General features: G+C 41.6%; 1 protein-coding gene across 1 annotated transcript in view; it reads right to left on the bottom strand.

The window, feature by feature from the left end:
• Nucleotides 1-1,438: 1,438 nt before the first annotated feature.
• abcc1 (ATP-binding cassette, sub-family C (CFTR/MRP), member 1) overlaps nt 1,439-22,374 on the bottom strand; it is a 39,867-nt gene continuing 18,931 nt past the window's right edge. The window contains exons 14-31 of the mRNA XM_046414815.1: nt 21,627-21,714; nt 21,410-21,479; nt 20,776-20,902; nt 16,749-16,925; nt 13,751-13,918; nt 11,386-11,560; nt 11,093-11,153; nt 9,175-9,298; nt 8,859-9,066; nt 7,554-7,864; nt 7,196-7,395; nt 6,962-7,088; nt 6,607-6,708; nt 5,794-5,940; nt 5,491-5,649; nt 4,691-4,857; nt 4,061-4,255; nt 1,439-2,604 (exon numbers count right to left, since the gene is read on the bottom strand). Coding sequence (XP_046270771.1) covers nt 2,496-2,604; nt 4,061-4,255; nt 4,691-4,857; nt 5,491-5,649; nt 5,794-5,940; nt 6,607-6,708; nt 6,962-7,088; nt 7,196-7,395; nt 7,554-7,864; nt 8,859-9,066; nt 9,175-9,298; nt 11,093-11,153; nt 11,386-11,560; nt 13,751-13,918; nt 16,749-16,925; nt 20,776-20,902; nt 21,410-21,479; nt 21,627-21,714 — 2,715 coding nt within the window. The 3' untranslated portion in view covers nt 1,439-2,495. The remainder of the gene's footprint in view (nt 2,605-4,060; nt 4,256-4,690; nt 4,858-5,490; nt 5,650-5,793; nt 5,941-6,606; nt 6,709-6,961; nt 7,089-7,195; nt 7,396-7,553; nt 7,865-8,858; nt 9,067-9,174; nt 9,299-11,092; nt 11,154-11,385; nt 11,561-13,750; nt 13,919-16,748; nt 16,926-20,775; nt 20,903-21,409; nt 21,480-21,626; nt 21,715-22,374) is intronic.

Genomic DNA, 22,374 nt, shown 5'->3' on the forward strand with positions numbered 1-22,374 from the left:
CACTACCATCAGCTTTTCAACACAGAAGACAGGATTAGGGCCTTGTGGAAACAACTTTTGAGCTGAAACTTGATTTAAAAAAAACCCAAAAATCTCACTTTATAGCCCAAAGATCTGTGAAAATCAGATATCTTCTTCTTTATAATCTTTTATATATTCTTCTGCAATGTTATCTTTAACCTTAATTTAAAAATTCTGTCCTTTCTCAGAATTCTCAACTCTCAGAAGTTTGTTTTTATTGGCTATTTCTGCAGCAAAAATATATTCCAGATCCACAGAAGAGAAAGAAAAAAACATGCAAGTTTTCTGGTAACATCCATCCCATGTGACACTATGCTAAATGAACCCATCATCCTTAACATCCCTGTATTCCATTCATAGTTCTTACACCATTAATGTCACCACCAAGTACAGCTCTTTTACATTTTGAATACGTCTTACAAAATACATGCTGACCTCCTGACGTCACATTCACAAAAGAAATTCTGCAAAGTTTCTAGTGTATGTGCACTAAATTTTGGTGCACTCTTCTGATAAACACTTTCTTATGCACATTAAACATTTTCTTTTATATACAGGTCAACTATCTCACAACTATCTCACAAGAAGGCATTTCTAAATGGAAACATAATGAAACTTGCAGCTGGATATATTCTGGGTCACAGCAGGAGGCAACAAATGGTCTGTCAAGATGACGTTGTTGTACAAAGCAAACCAGCAACGTCTTTATACATTCACTAAGCATCTTGTTTGCTCTGTACAGAAGAATAACCACAACCAACCAGAAAATCATTTTCAAGTTTCTTATGCGCAGTAAACTATTCCCACACTAGAAACTGTCGGATTTCTTTTTGTATGTTATTTCAGGAGGTTCACATATATAGTAGCTTATCAAAGCCTTTATTCAACTGAATATATCTTTATTTAGATTTCCCCCAATTTGGCATGTGTCCATTTTTTGTGAAGTACGACTTAAGAGTTGTAAACAGTTGAAAGATATGTCCTGTGTATATTCACAAAGGACTGCAATCTCTATTTTATGCAGATTCAGGACCTTATAATTTCATTAGAATTGTTACTAATGAAATTATACTTCATCTAAAATAAAACTATATTTTGCTGTAATCTATCAAGGGTTACGAACCAATGGGAAGAGATGGAAGATGGGCAAAGAATATAGTCACCTATGAAATTCTAAAAGTTTCCCTTTAAAAGGTCCAGTGTGTGGAATCTATGGGCAGAAATGAAATATAATATTGTTACAACAATTGTTTTGTGTTTCAATTGTTATGTTTTCATTAGTGTATCACCTGAAACTAAAAAGGTTTTCCTCATAATAAGCACTTTATATCTGCAGTGAAGTGGGTCTTGTTCCACGGAGTCATGTTTCTACAGTAGCCCAGAAGAGACAAACTGAACATTGGCTCTAGAGAGGGTCTTTTGCATTTTCAGCCACTGTAGGGAAAGTTGAGTATGGGGGTTTTCAGTTTTTTTGCAATATGCAGCCACACCATTGGATGGCACTATCTCCTACACGCTGGACTTTGAAAACTGCAGACTTACTGTCACAACAGTGTCTTTGGAAAATACTTAAGCTTACAAGCATTTATTACATGAGAAGCACTTCTAACCAAATCAGCAGCTTGCAATAACACATCCATTTAAAGCTGTTGCTCAAAGAACACAAACACACAAAAAAAGTCAGTGCTAGATGTAAAGTAACAGTCAAGTAGAATCTATTCATCAGATTCAGTCAGTCTGCTTTTTCCACCTTTTTCAGATGACGCTCTGAAAGGTAAAATTAAAAATAGGAAATGCTTATCTATCTATCTATCTATCTACAAGGTCAAAACATCATCTGTGCCCCAGCTCTATTGGTTTACTACTTCTGAGCAGTTTGTGCCTCTCACAGCTAGGTCTGGTGATATTTTATATTTTTCTTATACAATGCCGTTCTTATCCTTAGCATTCTGTGTCAGTATAAAATTATAAAGTATGTCGTTGTCTTGAATACCATTTGTAAATAAAAAATAGCACAGTATAGGACAAAGCATTTGTGAGTAAGGAATTCCTTACTTAGAAACATAATCCCATCTTCATGTGTGATGGTGTGAACAGTCTCCTTGATCCCAACCTTAAAGACTGTAAAGATTTGTAAAACAAACGTACATTTCAAAGAAACTTGTATATCTGAGGGCAGTGAACAGTGAACAGGAGTGAACTATTTATGATAAATGCATACTGAGACCTGGGCTTACAGGAAGAAGCATGGTTGTTCAGGACAGGCAGCACAGAATTGTGTAATTAAATAAGGACGGAGCTGTAGAGTGGGGCACATCAAACCAAATCCTTTGTTCTCATCAACTCTCATATTTAAATAGCCAACTCACTAAAATTCCCCTGCTTGATCTCCCATTTATTCTTGAACTCAGGACGTCCACAGCAGGAAGCCACAGCTGCTGGGAGGAGCAGACAATGTGAGGTTTCTCCTGCAATCAGACCAGCCCAGCATCCTTGGCCATAGAGTAAAAGTCTCCTCTTTTAGCAATGAGATTGGAGGGGGAATCAAACTCTGCCATCTCCCCCTTGTCCAACACCAGGACCCTAGGGAAGTCAGAACAGTGATTACATCCTTTGAATACAAGTAGCACAAAGAATTACTACAGCTGCTTCTTGTACATACACTATATTACCAAAAGTATTCGCTCATCTGCCTTTATACGCATATGAACTTAAGTGACATCCCATTCTTAATCCATAGGGTTTAATATGATGTTGGCCCACCCTTTGCAGCTATAACAGATTCAACTCTTCTGGGAAGGCTTTCCACAAGGTTTAGAACTGTGTTTATGGGAATTTTTGATCATTCTTCCAGAAGCACATTTGTGAGGTCAGACACTGATGTTGGATGAGAAGGCCTGGCTCGCAGTCTTGGCTCTGATTCATCCCAAAGGTGTTCTATTGGGTTGAGGTCTGGACTCTGTGTGGACCAGTCAAGTTCTTCCACACCAAACCTGCTCATCCATGTCTTTATGGACCTTGCTTTGTGCACTGGTGCGCAGTCATGTTGGAACAGGAAGGGACCATACATAAACTGTTTCAATTCAATTCAATTCAGTTTATTTATATAGCGCCAATTCACAACAAAAGTTATCTCTTGAGCAGGTCTAGACCAAACTCTTTTTGAGCATACCAATTCCATGCTCCCACAAAGTTGGGAGCATGGAATTGGTATGCTGAAGCATTCAGAGTTCCTTTCACCAGAACTAAGGGGCCAAACCCAGCTCCTGAAAAACCATACAAACCATAATCCTCCCTCCACCAAACTTCACACTTGGCACAATGCAGTCAGTCAGTCGGCACTTGGTGGCGTATGGCTTGGATTCAGCTGCTTGGCCTTGGAAACCCATTCCATGGAGCTCTCTACACAATGTTCTTGAGCTAATCTGAGGGCCACATAAAGTTTGGAGGTCTGTAGTGATTGACTCTGCAGAAAGTTGGCGACGTCTGTGCGCTATGTGCCTCAGCATCCACTGACCCCACTCTGTCATTTTACATGGCCTACCACTTCGTGGCTGAGTTGCTGTCATTCCCAATCGCTTCCACTTTGTTATAATACCACTGACAGTTGACTGTGGAATATTTAGTGGCAAGGAAATTTCACCACTGGACTTGTTGTACAGGTGGCATCCTATCACAGGATTGGAATTCACTGAGGTCCCGAGAGCGGCCCATTCTTTCACAAATGTTTGTAGAAGCAGTCTGCGTGCCCAGGTGCTTGATTTTATACACCTGTGGCCATGGGAGTGATTGGAACATCTGAATTCAATTAGTTGGATGGGTGAGTGAATACTTCTGGCAATATGGTGTATTACTATCTTTACATTTAGTACTAAAACTTCAAATCTGGCTAATGGACCTGAATATGAGCACACTCCTTCCTTCCTTGGCAATCATCACATTGCTGTATGAACTGGCATACACACATACACAACTGAATATTTGGCTCCTCACATATTAAAACATTCCTGAATGGCTGATAATATGTACTGTATGGTACCTGGTGTAGTCCATGATGGTGTTAAGGCGATGAGCTATCGTCAGGACTGTGCAGTCCTCAAACTGAGAACGGATAGTGGATTGGATCAGGTTGTCTGTCTCCATATCAACAGCTGCTGTGGCCTCATCTAGAACCAAGATTTTAGTTTTCCTCAACAGAGCTCTGGCCAGACACAGCAGCTGTCGCTGACCCACACTGGAGGGAAGACACGGAAACAGGCTTAAACAAACTGAAAGCAGCAAATTGGTAAGTAGGGTAACACTTCTTTCTCAGGATGTATTTGTGTATTTGTGAAGTTTATGTCATTTAAGCTGCTAGAAGGCTTTTAACTACCAAATATCAAGTAACTTCACAGCGAGCTAAAAAAAAGACTGCAAGAAAGAAGCAACTGTAACTGATTAGTGTGTGAGAACAGTGATAAATAGAAAAAGGGAGAGTAGCAGAATAGCTAGTGTGACATAACTATGCTATTATTGATTAGTACTGCGGTGATAACAGGAAAGCACAGATGTAGTGTTAACAGCAAATGGCATTAACATTGAATTAAATGAAGCCAGTTTATTTACTTGGCTGTTTCAAACAAAAGCCTTTTTTTGGTAGTTTACATGGCTGTATATAAAGCACTTATACCTGAGGTTCTCTCCTCCTTCACTACATTCATGGCTGAGTTTGTTAGGCAAGCTGGAAACAAAGCTCTTGAGATGGGAATATTCCAGAGCCCTCCATACTTCCTCATCAGAGTAGTTGTCAAAAGGATCCAGGTTCATTCTCAGAGAGCCTGAAAAAAGCACTGGGTCCTAAAGAGGGGGAGAAGGTTGTGTCTGTACATTAGATTACATCAAACGTGTGCCCCATTTCACAGTGTCTTCCTTAGACAGGGACTGACGCTGCACCTCCACTGCCAAGTTACATGCTTTACAGACCCAACAAAGAGATAGTTCTTCAATTAGTGTCATCAGAACTACACAAAATACACAGTGGGAACACATCATCTATGTGGGTCATCTATGTGCAACGAAGGGAGAGGTGAAACACTGTTTCAAAAAGAGCACATACGCAAACTACTTAAAGGTTAAAAAAACCCACTGCATTTCAATGAGCAGCCATTTAAAATTAGATAGACTTTGGCTGGGTTACTAATCCAAAAACAACAGCACTGATAGGTGGCATAAAATGAACAGAAAAAGAACATTAAATCAGTAATTGCAATTATTTGTCTGACGATTGTCTACTAAAAATTCAGATTTGTAACAGCTCGAACCCCATTCTGTCTCAAAATACAGACTTTAAGTAGGTGTCACTTTTCATTTGGGACAGTGTCTAGTAACATGACAACATTTTTCAGATTTTACCTGGGATAAGCATTATTTTCCATGCTCTGAAGACCACTCATATTAATTCCATGTTTTTCACGTCCCCTCTGCACTGACCTGTGGTATGATGGTGATTCTGGAGCGGAGCTCATGAAGGCCCAGTAGAGCAATATCCACCCCATCAATGAAGATGTGGCCCTCAGCTGCCTCAATGATCCGGAACAGCCCCAGTGTCAGGGATGACTTCCCTGCTCCAGTGCGCCCCACAATTCCCACCTTAAGGGTAGATGTTATAGGCCATAGTTACACTATGCTCATACACAGTCACACACAAGTACACACATCCCAAGTCCATCGTATTGAAAAGGTTAACACCTGTAATTACACTGCTGGTTTCAGTGCAGTGATATAAAGACAAACCTTCTCTCCTGCGTTGATGCTGATGGTGATGTTGCGAATGGCTGGGTCCAGATCGTCGCGATAGCGCAGGCTGACGCCTCTAATGTCTATGCAGCCATCAGTGGGCCACCCTGGGGGGAGGGTGGAGGGCTCATGTTTCCACTCTGCCTGGTGGACAGAGGATGCACATTTAAATATGCATATGGTCATCCCCTACAACTACACAGCCCACGCCAGCACTCAAGCACTTCTATTTCTATGGCCTTTTTGGCTGGACCTGAAAAGAGCTGTACATGTCCCGAGTAAAACTGCAGTGTTCAGATGTGCAAGTCTGACTGAGACTTAACCACACAGACTCAGTGCTGAGTGCTGTCAAAGGTGCATCTACTAAATACTGACTTGAAGGGGGTAAATATTCATGCAGTCATTTATTTTAGATTATATATAATTAATTAATTGACATTTTTTGTAAATTTGTCAAAAGAACCCACTACAAATTACGCTGACTATGATTCAATTTATAAAAGCAATAAAAGAAGAAAAGATCCAAGGGGTGAATACTTTTTACAGGCACTGCATATACCATGAAGGGACAACAAACTTTAGTTTCATTGTACAACTCAATGTTGCACAAGAACAAATAAATTCCCTTGGTTTCTTGATTAATTGATTTGCATCTAGTTACGTGACCACCCTGGTGGCTGGATGTCACTGAGACAAGTCAGAATAAACTTTCCAGCTGTTATCTGACATGTTGTGTAACAATAAATGCAAAGGATCAGTCCAGCACCATGAAGACAAACGGAGCAGTGAAGTGAATCATCTTCTTTGTACCTCTTTCTCTGTGTCACTGTACTCCTTCACTTTCTCCACAGCCACTATGTTGGTCTCCACGTCAGAGGACATCCTCACCAGCCATGTCAGAGAGGCAGTCAACTGCATAAGGGGCGGAGAAAAGAAAGGTGAAGAACTCTAATTTAAATTGAATTGTGCACTAGTACAATTCTTTGTACATTTTGAGCAGATGTCACAAAGGATTAGCAAATTATATGTATGCAGCATAGCATCCCAAAACTGAAATCAGGGTTGTATACACATCCCATAGGATGATGTTTCTAACCCATTACGTCTTTTCTGCCCCTGAAGAAGATATGAACTGATATGAACAAAAGTGATTATGAGCACTTACCTGGAGGGCATAGGAAATAGACAGCCCCATGATTCCTGGACTGAGGCTATCTCTGGCTATGACAGCGCACAAAGCAGCAGATGACACAATGACATTTCCCACAAACTCAAGGCGAACTGCCAGCCACCTACACAAACATCATGAGGAAAGAGGACTATAGTAATGCAACTAGAGAGGAAACTTCACTTGAAGAGAACAAAAGAACTCTTAATTATCTGTTATACTGTCCCTAACCTGTTTGCCACTATGCTTGGGTAGTAAGCCTTCTGATTGTGGTCCACTCGCTGGTCACTCACACCGATGAAGCGCTCTTGTTCACCAAATGCTCGGATGACAGAGATGCCCAGCAGTGTTTCATTGAAGTGGGAATAGATGGGTGAACGGCTAACTGACTCTAGACGCTTCAGCTGGCGAGATGATGCTACGTAAAACCTCTGGATGGAGGAAGGACAGAGACAAAATGAAATGCAATGCAGCCAGAACAAGTAGTAAGACAGTGACCCTTTTTTTTTGAAGATGTGTACATAGTCCCCATGTCGCCATAAAAGAACAGAAAAAAGTAGTTGTTTTACCTTCTGAAATTCCAACTAACCTGCACAAAAACGTAAAGTACACCCAGAACGGGAATGATAACAGCTACTATCGGTGTGGTGATCAGAATGATAGTACAAGCGCCCAGCACGGTGAACATAGAGCCCATGAACATCTTAATAATGCTGGGGATCACTGAGTCAATTGTGTCCATCTCCTTGGCAAACCGGTTGACCAGGTTTCCACTGGGGGTTCGTTCAAAAAAGGACATAGGTGAGCGCAGAACATCATACAGCATGGATTGGTGGAGGTATCGGGATGCCAGGATGCCCCCTATGGACATGGAGAGGGAGTAACCAAAGACTGCTAGACCTGCGAAAGAGCACATAGGACAAGATGTTTTGTGTATGCTGCATATAAATTTCAAATACACATCCACAGAGTGAGGTCCAAAATAAACCCTATTGTGGAGCTGTTGTAGCTGTTTTAAACGTGTCACATGAACTTCATGACAGACACAAATAAGTTGCAGTTTCAGATCCCAATCAAAAACCTGTCCTGAACTTTGTATTTTCAACTCTGAACTGTTAATTATTTTTCTGTCTGCTGGACAGCACCACCAAATACACCTCACACCACGTGACTGGCTGAAAATGAAAGGCTGATTGGCTTTCTCCCTTTTTAAAGCAACATATGTAATTGGCTTGGGAAGGGTTCCAATGCCTTTGAAGTCAGGCTAAGCCAAGGGGCAGTTTGTCATATTACCGTGAAGCAGAGACCAGTACCATAAACAGCTTGTTATAATGTAATATGTGGCAAAAGAATTGTAGGTTGGGGGTGGGGGTGTGAACAATCAACGCTCCCCACCCTCCATTATTAACAGCTGACATGCCCATGAGCAAGGCACCTAATCCCCTAACTGTTCCAGCCGGCACCTGACATGGCAGCCCGCTGCTCCTGTGCGTGCATTCACTGCAGGTAACTTGATGGGTCTTGCATGTGTGATCAACCAAGGAAAATATATATACTGCCAATAAAGCTGATTCTTATTCTTCTTAATATTTTTTTAGATTTTGTTTCCTAATCCTGTACCTTGTTACAGTGACTGGATAGGTGTTCAGTATAATTAAAGAGTTTGGTCTAGACCTGCTCTAATTGGAAAGTGTCATGAGATAACTTTTGTTGTGAATTCGTGCTATATAAATAAACTGAATTGAATTGAATTATTGTTGTCACAGAAACCATGAAAACAGATTCCATATTTTCTGAGTTTGTCGGACTGATTCCCTTCAGCTTTTTTGACTTAATGTGTGGTTTTGTTCTTTCTATATTTCTGTATTGTGTAGCTGCTTCTCATTCCCCTCACCCTGGGACAGGCCAAGAACCCCATACACCCCAAGTCTCATCAGTCTGTTAGGCTGAGTGCCATTAACCACAGGGTCATCAGTCCACAGGCTAAGCCAGTAGTTGGAGAACAGCGATACCAGGTGATGGGTGAGGAACAGCACCAGACTGATGCAGGACAGCAGCACTCCGATGGCTTTCAGATAGGCCCAAAACACAGACAGCTTGACCTGGGGAGGGAGAGGAGGCTGTGGTGGGGGCCATCACATACTGCACATCGATATGCGATAAGGAATTCTTTGCTCTGATGTGGTTAAGCATGTCAAGCCTGTACCTACCCGCCCAGTGCTGGCCTTATCAGGCTCTGTCAGTTTGCCCATCTCTGAAATCTTTGCATTCCTGCTCAGCATCTGACCCTCGTTGCTTGTCTGGGACGGTTTTGACACAGTGCTGACACCTGGACTGAAATTTACACATACAAACAATACAAAGAAACACCCAAGAGATACATGAGCATGCACCATTGTGGAAAAAATGTTTAGTAATAAGCCTCAAATTTCTTCTCAGGGGTGTGAACAAGTGATTAAAGAGAATCTGAATCATTCACCAAATTTTCATTCTAATCAAAATACTTTCATAAGTGGTTCAGACCACTCATTAATATTTGGCTTGACCCTGAATACACTGAATTACTATGAATTCAATGAATTTTTCCTTGCCACTGTGAGTTTTTCCTTGCCACTGTCTGCTTGCTTGGGGGTTCAGGCTCTGGCTTTCTGTAAAGCACCTAGAGACATTTTGATTGTATAAGGTGTTATAGAAAATAAATAAAAAAATTGAATTGAATTGAATTACAATAACCGTGATAATAACTGAGATGAGATGAGATGAGAGATGTAAATTTGTAAGTCTCTCACTTGATATCTCACATCCCTCGCTCCATTCCTATTTTCTTTATGCATGCTCCATCTGGGTCAGTTGTTCAGCAGCTTTCATATTGTGTCATATCAGAATCAGAATCAGAATTCCTTTATTTATCCCCGAAAGGAAATTCTTTTCATTAATATGCTGATGACACACAGATTTACTTCACTGCTAAACCAAATAACCTAAATCAACTGTCCACCCTCCATGATTGCCTGGCCACCATCAAAAATTGGAAGTCACCCAACTTTCTCCACCTAAATCGTGATAAGACCGACATTCTCGTAACTGGACCGAATAATTTTGCCACTGTAGCTGATCAACTTCTTCAACATAATATCAAACCTACTGCAAAACACCTCAGCATCTTCTTTGACTGTTCTATGATAAGCTTGTAGAGTCCTGTTTTCTTCATTTAAGAAAAATCACCAAAATCAGAAACATCTTGTCATCAGCAGATCTCAGCCTTTTAATGCACACCTTCATTTATTCTCATTGAGATTACTGCAACTCCCTTTACACATTTCAACCTTGATCGTGCCTTTGCTCTGGTAGCCCCAACTCTCTGGAACCAACTTCTCCAATTAATTACATCTGCTGATTCTGTGGACTGTTTTATGATGCTTTTAAAACAGACAAGCTTTCTTATAACTCTTTTCCAAAGAGAGTGTTTGCTCGTTTTATTGCAACACATCATATTTCTTTGTTTTCTTGTGTGATGCAATGTGTAATTCTGTCTTTTAAAAGGGCCATATAAGTAATGATGAAGTAATGATACTTACTAACTTACTAACAGAATAATGGAGCCTTGGGGAACACCACAGGTCAGAGGAGATCACAGAAGGGGAGACAATTCAGTGGTCTCTAGGAAAATCACTCTGACAGGTGCCAACTTTGAACAAGTTTCTGTCTAGTTTTATTCTGTTATGAAACATGACTGTGCTGTAATATTCTCTCATCTATTATGTCAGTGTCTGTCATACTCAAACTTGCTCTGATGACAGCTGTACAATTATTTATTCATTCATTATTCAATCATTTCAAGGGACAAATCTCAAGAAGATTCATCCCCCCCTGAAACAAACTGGATTTATCAAACTGAAATGAGTAAGATTCATGATAAGCTGATCCAGTTAGCAGTCAATCAACTCGGAACACTCACATGAGGACAGAAAAAAGTCAGAGATGAACAAAAATGCTCTTTACATTAGGTCTATTCGGTATTATTTTTAGTGTTACCAAATCCTGCGCACTAATATGCAATTTCTGTGTAGCCTGACTTATCTTGTTTCTCTGTGCCACTCAATTCAACTGTTGCCCAGTTTCACTCACCCAACAACAGCAGCGACACTGCCATTGTCTAGTCCTTTGGTGTCACTCTTTTCCAGAGATTCTAAATGTAGGAAGAAAACAAAACAAAGCAAAAAAAACATTCCCACCTGCAAGCCAAGATACACAGTCTGGGTGAAGTGAAGTGCAGTACATCATTCAGCTTTTAGATTATATCTAAAAGATTATATATAAAGGTTGATTGCAACCTTTCAGATATAAATCATAGATGCAAAATTCATGCAAGTATATAAAATTTCTCAAACAAGCAAACTGCTACAAATGCAGCGTTTCACCATCGTTGTCAATGTGGTCAACCGCAGTGTATGTTCGCAGAAACTCGGCAAAGGCTCCGTCTCTGGCCATGAGCTGCTGGTAGGAGCCCATCTCTGTGATCTCTCCCTCCACCATCACCAGGATCAGGTCAGCCTGGGGAAGGTAGCTCAGCCCATGGGTCACCAGCACACGAGTCTGCACACATCCATATACATTTAGCCTGCTTGTGTGTAAAAAGTAAATCATTTTTGTGTTCATTCCCAGTCAGCACATAGATCATCATTTAAAAACCTTCAAAACTGTTACCACATGCAGATATCAAAAGCAAGCAGTCTTCATCTGGCTGACATTATCTGTCCTAGCCACGTTTCTTCAATGTCTGCTGACACTGAAAAAGATCTAATAGTGTTCAACCAATCTATTGACATGGCTCTGGCTTCTGGTTTGTTATCTCTAAGGTGGTCAGTTCACACAGACTGATGTAACTCAGCAACTGGAAACAAATGATAACATGTTATGCAGATAAAACACAATTATACTCATCTATTTAAAACACATGAAACACATCAGTTAAATAATAAAATAAATAAATAAATCACATTATAATATAGATTTATTTTATCTGAAACCTGGTTCCGTCCCAAAAAATGTTAGCCTAAATAAATCCATTCCAGACACCAGTGGAGGAGGTGGAACTGCAGTCACTTTTGACTTAAACAATCAATAAATTCAAACACTACACTCAATTGTAATTCAATTGAAAGCCTTATTCTTAGTCTTTCACAGAGCATTTTTGTTAAATTCAATCAGCTTCTGACAGTTCTGACATAAACCCACTCACTGCTGTAATCACACTCTTGACCTTGTTCTGAAATATGGCATTGAAATTGAACATTTAATAGTCTTTCCACAAAACCCTTTTTATCTGACCATAGAAATTTTTTTTTTAATTTGTATTACTGGTCTACAAGCCACTAGGAAAAAATACACTACACTATGTCCATCCTATAGTGCTATAGCTAAATTTAAGGAAGTGATTCCATTGGCATTTACTTCAATATCATGTTCCAGTACAACAAAACACTGTAAGACAAAGTCAAATTGATCATTTATTTGATAGTGCTGTAAGCTCCCTGATAATGACACTCGACTCAATAGCACTGCTAAAAAAAAAAGAAGAAAACAATAAACTTGAACTGCCATAAATATTATTTATATTGTCAATTTATGTTTTCCATAATATTTTATTTAACACTGTTTATCCTTGTGACTATTTAATTTCTTTATTTAACACCTCGGCCAAGAGGAAATATTTTTGCCCCTTGTTAAGTGACGGATTTTCAACGGTGATGGTGGTGGTTGTCGCAATAAATCACCTATAACTAAGAACTGTGGTCCGTGCCTACCTGACGGGAGTGATGGCATGTGTGTGTATGTAAAAATATATATACTGCCAATGAAGCTGATTCTTCTTCTTCTTCTTCTAAAAAGCACACTCTTGATCCAAAGGTTTTGGGCAACTATAGACACCTTCCCTTTCTCTCCAAGATCCTTGAGAAAGATCTTGCCAATCAACTACGACACTTTCTACATAGTAATAGTCTATTTAATAGATTTTCAGTCTTGTTTTAGAGCCCATCACAGCAATTTTACCAGCACTGCTAAAAGTCACAAATGACCTTCTACTTGCATCAGATGAGGGACATTTGTCTGTACTCGTATTGTTAAACCTTAGTGCTGCATTTTTGGCCCATTGATCTGTTCCCTTCTCTCTCTCTGTTAAACACAATATGGCTTGACGACTATATTTGTTATTGCAGAGCTGCACCCCAATAATGTATTATATTTCTGAGCAACATACAAACCTGATTGCAAAAAAAGTTAGGATGCTGAGTAACATGTAAATAAAAAAAGCAAACATGTGCTACCTAATTTGTCAAATACACTGATTTTATGAATTGATTTTGTGAGGATTCCCCCTTCATGCACTTACCAATTACACAGTTTACCTGCGGAATGTTGCAAAAATGTTGTATCTTTTTTTTGGGTTTTTCAGCTCTTTCTTGCCCCTGTATTAACTTGTTCGAAATGTGTTGCAAATTGGTTAGAAAAATCAATGAGACTGATGACATAAACACATATATTCCCATTGGAATTGGTGCTAAACACAGTACTTATATTCAGCTGGAAATATGTTTATTTTTAAGAGAGGGCTTTTTAATTAAGGGCTCCAAAAATACCTTTCCCTCATTCTGGAAACCCCCCCAATGTATTGTAGCAGTGACATTAATAGCAGTGTGGATAATTAGCAATAAGCAACAAATATAGAGTATAATGCCATACAATGAACCTCCATATGGTGCTTAAGTTTGAGATCATGCGCACCTTGTCCTTCAGTAGTCCCTGCGGGCCAATCACTTGATCAAAGATGTGTTTCCCTACATGAGCATCAACGGCTGACAGAGGGTCATCCAGCAGATACACAGCACGGTCACAGTAGACAGCCCTGGCCAGGCTCACTCTCTGCTTCTGACCACCAGACAGATTCACTCCCTGTACAGAACAGAGACAGAGAGAGAGAGACAAAGACAGAGAAAGAAAACAAGTCAAGAGTACTTAAATAAATCTGTGTAAAATCGACATTTCACAAAAAAGTCTCCTCTCATCTCATCTTCTACCACTTCTGAGTCGTGGGGGCAGCAGAGAATCCCAGACCGTCCTGTCCCCAGCTACTTTCACCAGCTTGTCTGGAGGGACAAGGGAAAGACATAGTCCGTCCATGGTGTCCTGGGTCTGTTCTGGGGCCTCCTCCCAGATGGACATGCCTGAAACAACTCCCCAGGGAGATGTCTGGGAGACATCCTAACGAGATGCCCAAACCACCTCAACTGGTTCCTCTTGATGCAGAGGAGCAGAGGCTTTACTTTGATGTCCTCTCAGATGTCTAAGCTCCTCATCCTATCTCCAAGGCTGAGCCCAGCCACCCTGCGGTGGAAACTCATTTCGGCCACTTGTATCCACAATCTTCCTCTTTCGGTCAGTACCCACAGCTCGTGACCAAGGGTGAGGATTGGAATGTAGATTGGCTGGTAAATCAAGAGCCTCACCTTTTGGCTCAGCTCTCTCTTCACCATAACAGAGCAGTACAGCGTCCACATCACAGTAGATGCTGCCCTGATCCACCTGACAATCTCCCTCTCCATTTTTCCCTCACTTGTGAACAAGACCCTGAGATACTTGAACTCTTCCATTTGGAGCAGCAACTCTCCTCCAACCTGGAGTGAGCAATCCACATTTTCCAGCCTTAGAGGTGCTCATCTTCATCCCAGCTGCTTCACACTCGGCTGCAAACCACCCCAGTGTGAGCTGGAGGTCACTGTTCAGTGATGCCAACAGGACCACATCATCTTAAAAAAAGCAGGGATGAAATCCAATGAAATCTGATACCCTCTGCCACTTGGCTGCGGCTAGAAATTCTGTCCATAAAGATTATGAACAGAATCAAGCCCTGGCGAAGTCCAACCCTAACTGGGAACGAGTTTGACTTATTGTCGGTAATGCGATCCAAGCTCTCATTCTGAAAATACAGAGATTGGATGGCCATAGCAGCAGGGAACTCATCTACCCCTGGGGCACCACAGCTGCAAAGCTGTTTACCTCAGGTCAAGGAGTTTTTATTGTCATTACAACCATGTATGTATACTACATAGAGCAATGAAACAAAGCTCCTCCAGGATGCCACATGGTGCTACATAAAATGAGCACATATAGTGAGTATAAAAATGTAAAAAAAGGAAAAATGAAGATAAAAAGGAAAATATACCCATTTAAACATGAGGTACAAACACTGAGAACAGAAGACGGTGCAAATACAAAAAACAACAGTGCAATAACGCTATAGACAATAAATATAATGTAGTACAATATAACACAATACAGAAAGAGAGAGACTTTGATGGTCATCCGTCCTCACTATCCACTGCAAGGAGTTGCAGTGCATTTCCCAAACCAGGCACTGATACAGCTGCTCAAGACACTCTTGACAGTCCCTCTGTAAAAATCAGATGGGGGGTGGAACTTGGGCTTTCCTCAGGGTTCTCACAAAGCAGAGATGCTACTGGGCTTTCCTGGTGATGGAGCTGGTGTTAAGGGACCAGGTGAGGTTCTCCAAAAAATTTAGTGCACTTGATGAGCTTGATGGGGCGTGGTTGACCCCGGTCTCTTCTGAAGTCAACAACCATCTCTTTAGTTTTGTCTATGTTCAGAGACAGGTTGTTGGTTCTGCACCAGGCTGTTAGCAGTTTCACCTCCTCTCTGTGTCCTAACTCCTGGTTATTGCTGCTGACACAGTCGTGTCGTCGGCAAACTTGATGATGTAGTTCAAGCTGTGCATTGCAGCACAGTCATGAATCATCAGAGTGAACAGTAGTGGACTGAAGTGTCTCAAGGAGAATGAATCGAATGCAACTGGATTTGGCCACATCCATCCATCCATTTTCTATACCGCTTATCCGTCAGGGTCGCGGGGGAGCTGGAGCCTATCCCAGCTGACTACGGGCGACTACGGGTTCACCCTGGACTGGTCGGGATTTGGCCACATATTTGAAGATATTACTTGGCTCCAACCAAGCATCAATGGCCCAGATAACGACTCCACAGAGGTTGAATACCTAGGTTTCCCCACCAGATGGTCATACTAGCATATGTGAGCATGAACTGATGAATCCTCTTGGATGAGAGGGGAAACGTTCTCAACGACTTTTAAACGAGTCCAGTTTCATTTGATTCAATCTTCTTGAGATAGCTATGAGATAGCTGCAGGGGGTCCAGTGAGGGCAGCAGCAGGGTCTTGATGTGCCTCACGACGAGCCTTGATGATGATGATGATGATGATGAGTGTGAGTGCAATGGGACAGCAGTCATTGAGGCAAGACACTAGAGACTTCTTTGACACAGGGATGATGGTCGTGGTTTTGATGCATGTGGGAAAAGCAGCGCTGCTCAGGATGTCAGTGCACATCTGCTAACTGAGCTGCACATCCCTTGAGCATTCTTCTAGGGATTCTGTCTGGTCCAGCAGCCTTTCCTCCCAAAGAACTCTGCATAGTGTTCTTCTTACATGAGCTGTGGAAAGACAGAGTACCTGGTTGCAGGGAAGAAGAGTGGTCTTCCTTACCACCATGTCATTCCATGTCTCAAACTGTAACGTGCAAGTGACTTCATGATGTGAAGTAATGAACTCCTGGTCGTCTCAGAAACTGCTGTCAGCTGTGGAGCTTTATACCTCTTGATCCCACCAAAGGGTTTTAAATGCAACAAATACTAAAAACAAACATTTGTACCACTCTGCAGATAAATGGAATAAGTGATCACAAGTTGATACCTTCTCTCCAATCTCGGTCTCATCTCCAGCAGGAAGGATCTCCAGGTCAGGCTGAAGGGCACATGCCTCCACCACACGCTGATACCAGGCCTCTCTCCTCTCCTGACCAAACATTATGTTGTCTTTGAGTGTGGAATTCTGGATCCAGGCCTGCTGGGGAACATAAGCCACCCAACCCTGCAGAGAGACACAGAACAGCACATAAACTGTAAATTTAACGTGGGTGATGAGCAGCCAGACAGAACACAGTCTTGCTTTCCGGAAGATGACAAAAATTTCCTGTGTAAGGGGTGTGTAAGATTGTTTTAAGCACAAATGTTCCTAGTCACTCACATAAAAGGAAAAAATAACAGTATGACATCATTACATACAGTGTTTCAGCACGCAATGAGGTGGTCATATTAGAAAATGAACCTTGTAAGTATTGCCATTATATTGTTTATGAACCATAAATAATTGTTTACATTTCCTAAGACAAATGTAAACAATGAGGATTCATTTCAGTTGTAACTGTTATTTATACATTTCATTTAGTGCAAGTAATAAGACTTTTATTTTTAAGAGAGCTGTAATTTGTGAAAATTTGGGACCCAGCTGCCATGTTGAAAGGGGAAAATCCAAAACCAAGCACAGCCCAACTGTTATCTCATCCAGCAGCCAAAGCGTTTAGTGGTCCAGTGTGTCCATTCTTTGTTGATTCTACGTCCGTACCTTAAAACTGTTCTGCAAACTATTCTGCAAATGTCTAGTGCTCTTATTAGGCACACTTGTCACATTGTTGTAAATTCAGGTGGACTTCTGGTCAGGATTCTGTAAGACTTGATCACAGTTTTATCAGTAATCTCATTTTTATGTTGATCTACGCGTTAAGAATGAATCAACTTTGGATCAATTTTGCAATGTTTATGCGTATGTGTGCTACATATTTATTAGAAAGTTTAAGATCCAAATGGTGGAGTCGGACAGTCGGACACAAAGTGGTTAGCACACACAAATACGTTTTAAGGAACCGTTGCTGGGATGTTTCCATGAAAAATCAGAATCAGAATCAGCTTTATTTGCCAAGTACATGTGACCATACAAGGAATTTGACTCCAGATTTTTCTCTCCCCTGTGCACCATACAAAATACAAAATAACAAATAATAATAATAAAAAATAAAGTATTTACAAGAAGAAATAAAAAAACAAGATATAAATATATGTACATGTAGTGCAAACAGTGTGATGGTTCACACAATGGCAGGTGGTTTACGGGGAGATCAGGGAGACAGCCTGGGGGAAGAAACTGTTTTTGTGTCTGGTAGTCTTGGCATACAGAGCTCTGTAACGCCTACCAGAGGGAAGCAGATCAAACTGTTTGTGTGCAGGGTGTGAGGGGTCTGCAGTGATGCTTCCTGCCCGTTTTTTGACCCTGGACTGGTATAAGTCCTGAATGGAGGACAGGCCGGCCCCGATGATTTTTCCTGCAGACCCGATTATCCGTTGCAGTCTGTTCCTGTCCTGTTTAGTGGCCGATGCAAACCAGACAAGACAGGACAAGTCAACTTTATTTGTATAGCCCATTTTTACAAGCAGTTTGTCTCAAAGGGCTTAACATAACATCAGCAACATCCTCTGCCCTTCGACCCTCACATCGACTAAGGAAAAACTCCCAGAAAAACCTTTAACAGGAAAAAATGGAAGAAACCTCAGGGTGAGCAACAGAGGAGGGATCCCTCACCCAGGACGGGCAGACGTGCAATGGATGTTGTGCAGGCAGGAAAGCAGTTAACAACATGAGAACATGCTGATGCATGACTACAGTAACTTTAAGTCACAGTGATCGAAGTGCAGAGAACAGACTGGATGATGGAGGTGTAAAAGATGGTCAGCAGCTCCTGAGGCAGGAGTACAACCTCTGCTGGGCCTTTTTCCTGTTGAGGTCTAAGTTGGACTTCCACTTGAGATCCCGGGCGATTGTGGTTCCCAGGAAGTTAAAGGAGTCCACAGTAGACACTGTGTTGTTGAGGATGGTGAGGGGGGGTAAGGTGAGTGGGTTCCTCCTAAAGTCCACTGTCATCTCCACAGTCTTGAATGGGTTTAGCTCCAGGTTGTTCAGACCACACCAGAGGACCAGCTGGTCTACTTCACGTCTGTAGGCAGCCTCATCACCGTCCTTGATGAGGCCAACTACAGTTGTGTCGTCCGCAAACTTAAGTAGTTTAACGGACGGGTCCTCTGAGGAGCAGTCGTTAGTGTATAGGGAGAAGAGCGGCGGGGAAAGAACACACCCCTGGGGGGGCGCCGGTACTGATGGACCTGGTGCTGGACGTGATGCTCCCCAGCCTCACCTGCTGCCTCCTGTCAGTGAGGAAGTTGTAGATCCACTGAGAGGTGGAGGCCCACACTGTGAGCTGTGAGAGCTTCTGGCGGAGGATTTCTGGGATGTTGAACGCAGAGCTGAAGTCCACAAACAGGATCCTGTCCATCTCTTAGCTGTCCTCACTACAGGCTTTGCTGATTTTAACTTCTGCCTGTAGGCTGGATGAGCAAAGCAGCACGGGAAACAGAGCGATAGGAGTCCTTTAAAACAGTATAACAGTGGTCCAGTGTGTTAGCATCCCTGGTGGGACACTTTATCTGTTGTCTGTATTTTGGGAGTTCTTGGCTGAGGATTGCTCTGTTAAAATCCCCAAGAATGATGAGCAGGGAGTCTGGATGTTTAGCCTCCATGTCTGATACCTGGTCAGCTAGGTGTTGTAACACCTCCGTTACACATGCCTGAGGTGGAATGTAAACACTGACCAGGATGAACGAGGAGAACTCCCGCGGTGAATAAAACGGTTTACAGTTTGTGAATAGAGACTCAAGATGAGGACTGCATGATTTCCTTAACACTGTGACATCTTCACACCAACCTTCGTTGACAAAAAAGCACGTTCCACCTCCCCTCGTCTTTCCAGAGAGCTCCGTGATGCGGTCCGCTTGGGAAAGCCGGAAGCCCGTCAGCTGGAGAGAAGCGTGCGGGATGTGTTTGCTGAGCCAGGTTTCAGTGAAACACAGGGCGGCGGAGTTTCGGAGTTTTTGGAGATTAGAAGCAGCAGTTCATCCATTTTGTTTGCCAGGGAGCAAGCATTTGCCAGGTGAATAGATGGGAGCATAACAATAAAATAACATTAATCCACATATTTCTTTGATCCTGAGGCTGGAAGGTGAAGAAGTGAACTGTGTTGGTTGATGCAGGCAACAACAGAGCACTTCTCGCGCTTAGCTCTAACTTCAGACGCTATGATTGCTAGTCCAGCGCCTGCGATAAACAAAAAATAGCGAACCTGTGCAAAGGTAGACCTCAATCTGTGGGTGCAAAGACTCAGGTGGGGGGGGGGGGGCATGATTATGCAAATAAGCAAAATCAAAACGGATCACAGAAGCCCACATTTTCTGATCTAAGCTGCTCACACAAAAGTCACTGGGTTGTCATATTTCACATTTTATGAGTGGGCAGGCACAAATATATGTGTACAAGCACTGAAAAAGTGAGTTTTTCATAATATGTTGCAACTTTTGTTAAGTGCTTGCTTATGGAGGACTACTGGGTCTCTGTCTTAAAGACGAAATTCAAGTATAGTCGAGTTTGGTCTAGACTTGCTCTCTATGGAAAGTGTCATGAGATCATGTTTGGCACTACAGAAATAAATTGAACAGAGTTTAATTAAAGGAATTTACTACTTGGTGGTATTTCATTTACAATAATTCTTTTCATCCTCTGTATTTGTCTTACTCATCCTAATGACAAAAGTGAAACAGATTACGAATAACTGTCCATTAAAATCTGTGTATGCCTGCCATTTACAGAGCAATCAGTAGATGCACACATAAGTGAAAACATTATGTAACATCACATAAAGAATTAACAGAACTTCCATTTCACATACTTATACCTACATCTGTTTATCTATATCTATATCTTAAAATCTCTTAAAATGTGATGGTGTTGGGAAAGCACGAGTGTTGATTTATTTGTGTGAGAGAGTGAGACCAGCCACCTTGACAGTCACAGTTCCTTCTAGCTTGTCCATTTCTCCAAGCAGGGCAGAAAGCAGGGAGGACTTTCCTGAACCCACGTGTCCCACCACAGCCACAAGAGAGCCGTCTGGGATACACACATTCAGCCTGCAGACACACAACGACATTTAACTCAGAACAAACAGCCAGGTTCATTTTCTTTAAGAATTAATTACATAATTATCGATCAATATGCATTGATTGTAAGTCTATATATAGTTACATAGTACAAAAAGCATCACATTTTTCTAAAACACTTCTTTGTGTAATAGTACAATACAAATACACATCAGAATAAAAACAGAAACTAAGGAACTATAGGAACTTAAATATTTTAATACACAAATGATAGGTTGATGACTTGTATGAGGACACTATGATACCTTCTTGCTGTGGAAATCGTGTACTAAAGAAACTCTAACCTTGGATGCTATCTACATGAATATTTCTTGAGGAAGAGATATCAATTGTTTATTTCTGGGAATGTCATTATTGTTTTGAGAAAGGCTTAAAATATTAACCTTGAGGGTAGTGTAAGCAACCCTGTGTTTTGAATAGTTAATTTACTTATTTAGTTGTATCCACAGATGCATACTGAGGGACGATGACACATACTTCTTGAGTGTCGGTGATTCAGTTCTGGCCCAGCTGAAAACTCCATCCACTATGGAGATACTGTATGGTGCTGTGGAAGGAGAGATTATAAATATGCTGTATGTGAAATAGCTCCATATGGAAACCAAAAAAAAAAGAGGATCTGCACAATACGTGGGGATGTCCAATTTTGAGAGTATAACAGAAAGGAAAGCAAAAGAAGAGAACAAAGGCTCACAGCTTGCTGCTACTTGGTGCTCCACACAGTCTTCCTGCAGCTCCTCGTGTGATAGAAACACTCTTAGCCGCTTCAAGGATACACTGGCCTGAAGAAAAAACACACAGTAAGAAAAATCCACAAGGACCAGCACTGACAATTTAAACCTATGTAGTCGGTTGTTCAAATAGCTTAGTTATAGGCACACTGAAACTCAAAAATAATAGAAAGACAGTTTAATTCTTTCCCTTTCTGCTCACTATTATTAACTCTGACAGCATATCTTTTAATCCATCCATCCATCCATCCATCCATCCATTTTCTATACCGCTTATCCGTCAGGGTCGCGGGGGAGCTGGAGCCTATCCCAGCTGACTACGGGCGAGAGGCGGGGTTCACCCTGGACTGGTCGCCAGTCAATCACAGGGCCAACACACAAAGACAGACAACCACACACTCTCACACTCACACCTAGGGGCAATGTAGAGCAGCCAATTAACCTAATGTGCATGTTTTTGGTATTGTGGGAGGAAGCCGGAGAACCCGGAGAAAACCCACGCAGGCACAGGGAGAACATGCAAAGTCCACATAGAAGAGCCCAGACCGGGATTCGAACCTGGAACCCTCTTGCTATGAGGCGACAGTGCTAAATATCTTTTAATCCTCTTAACTTAAAGCAGGCCTGTGTGTGTTACCATCCACTTAACAAACCTGTCATCAGGCCTTCGCAGTACTATGTATATATATATATGATGTATATATATATATA

The sequence above is a fragment of the Scatophagus argus genome, chromosome 16, assembly GCF_020382885.2.
Source record: "Scatophagus argus isolate fScaArg1 chromosome 16, fScaArg1.pri, whole genome shotgun sequence".
In the NCBI taxonomy this organism is placed as follows: domain Eukaryota; kingdom Metazoa; phylum Chordata; class Actinopteri; family Scatophagidae; genus Scatophagus; species Scatophagus argus.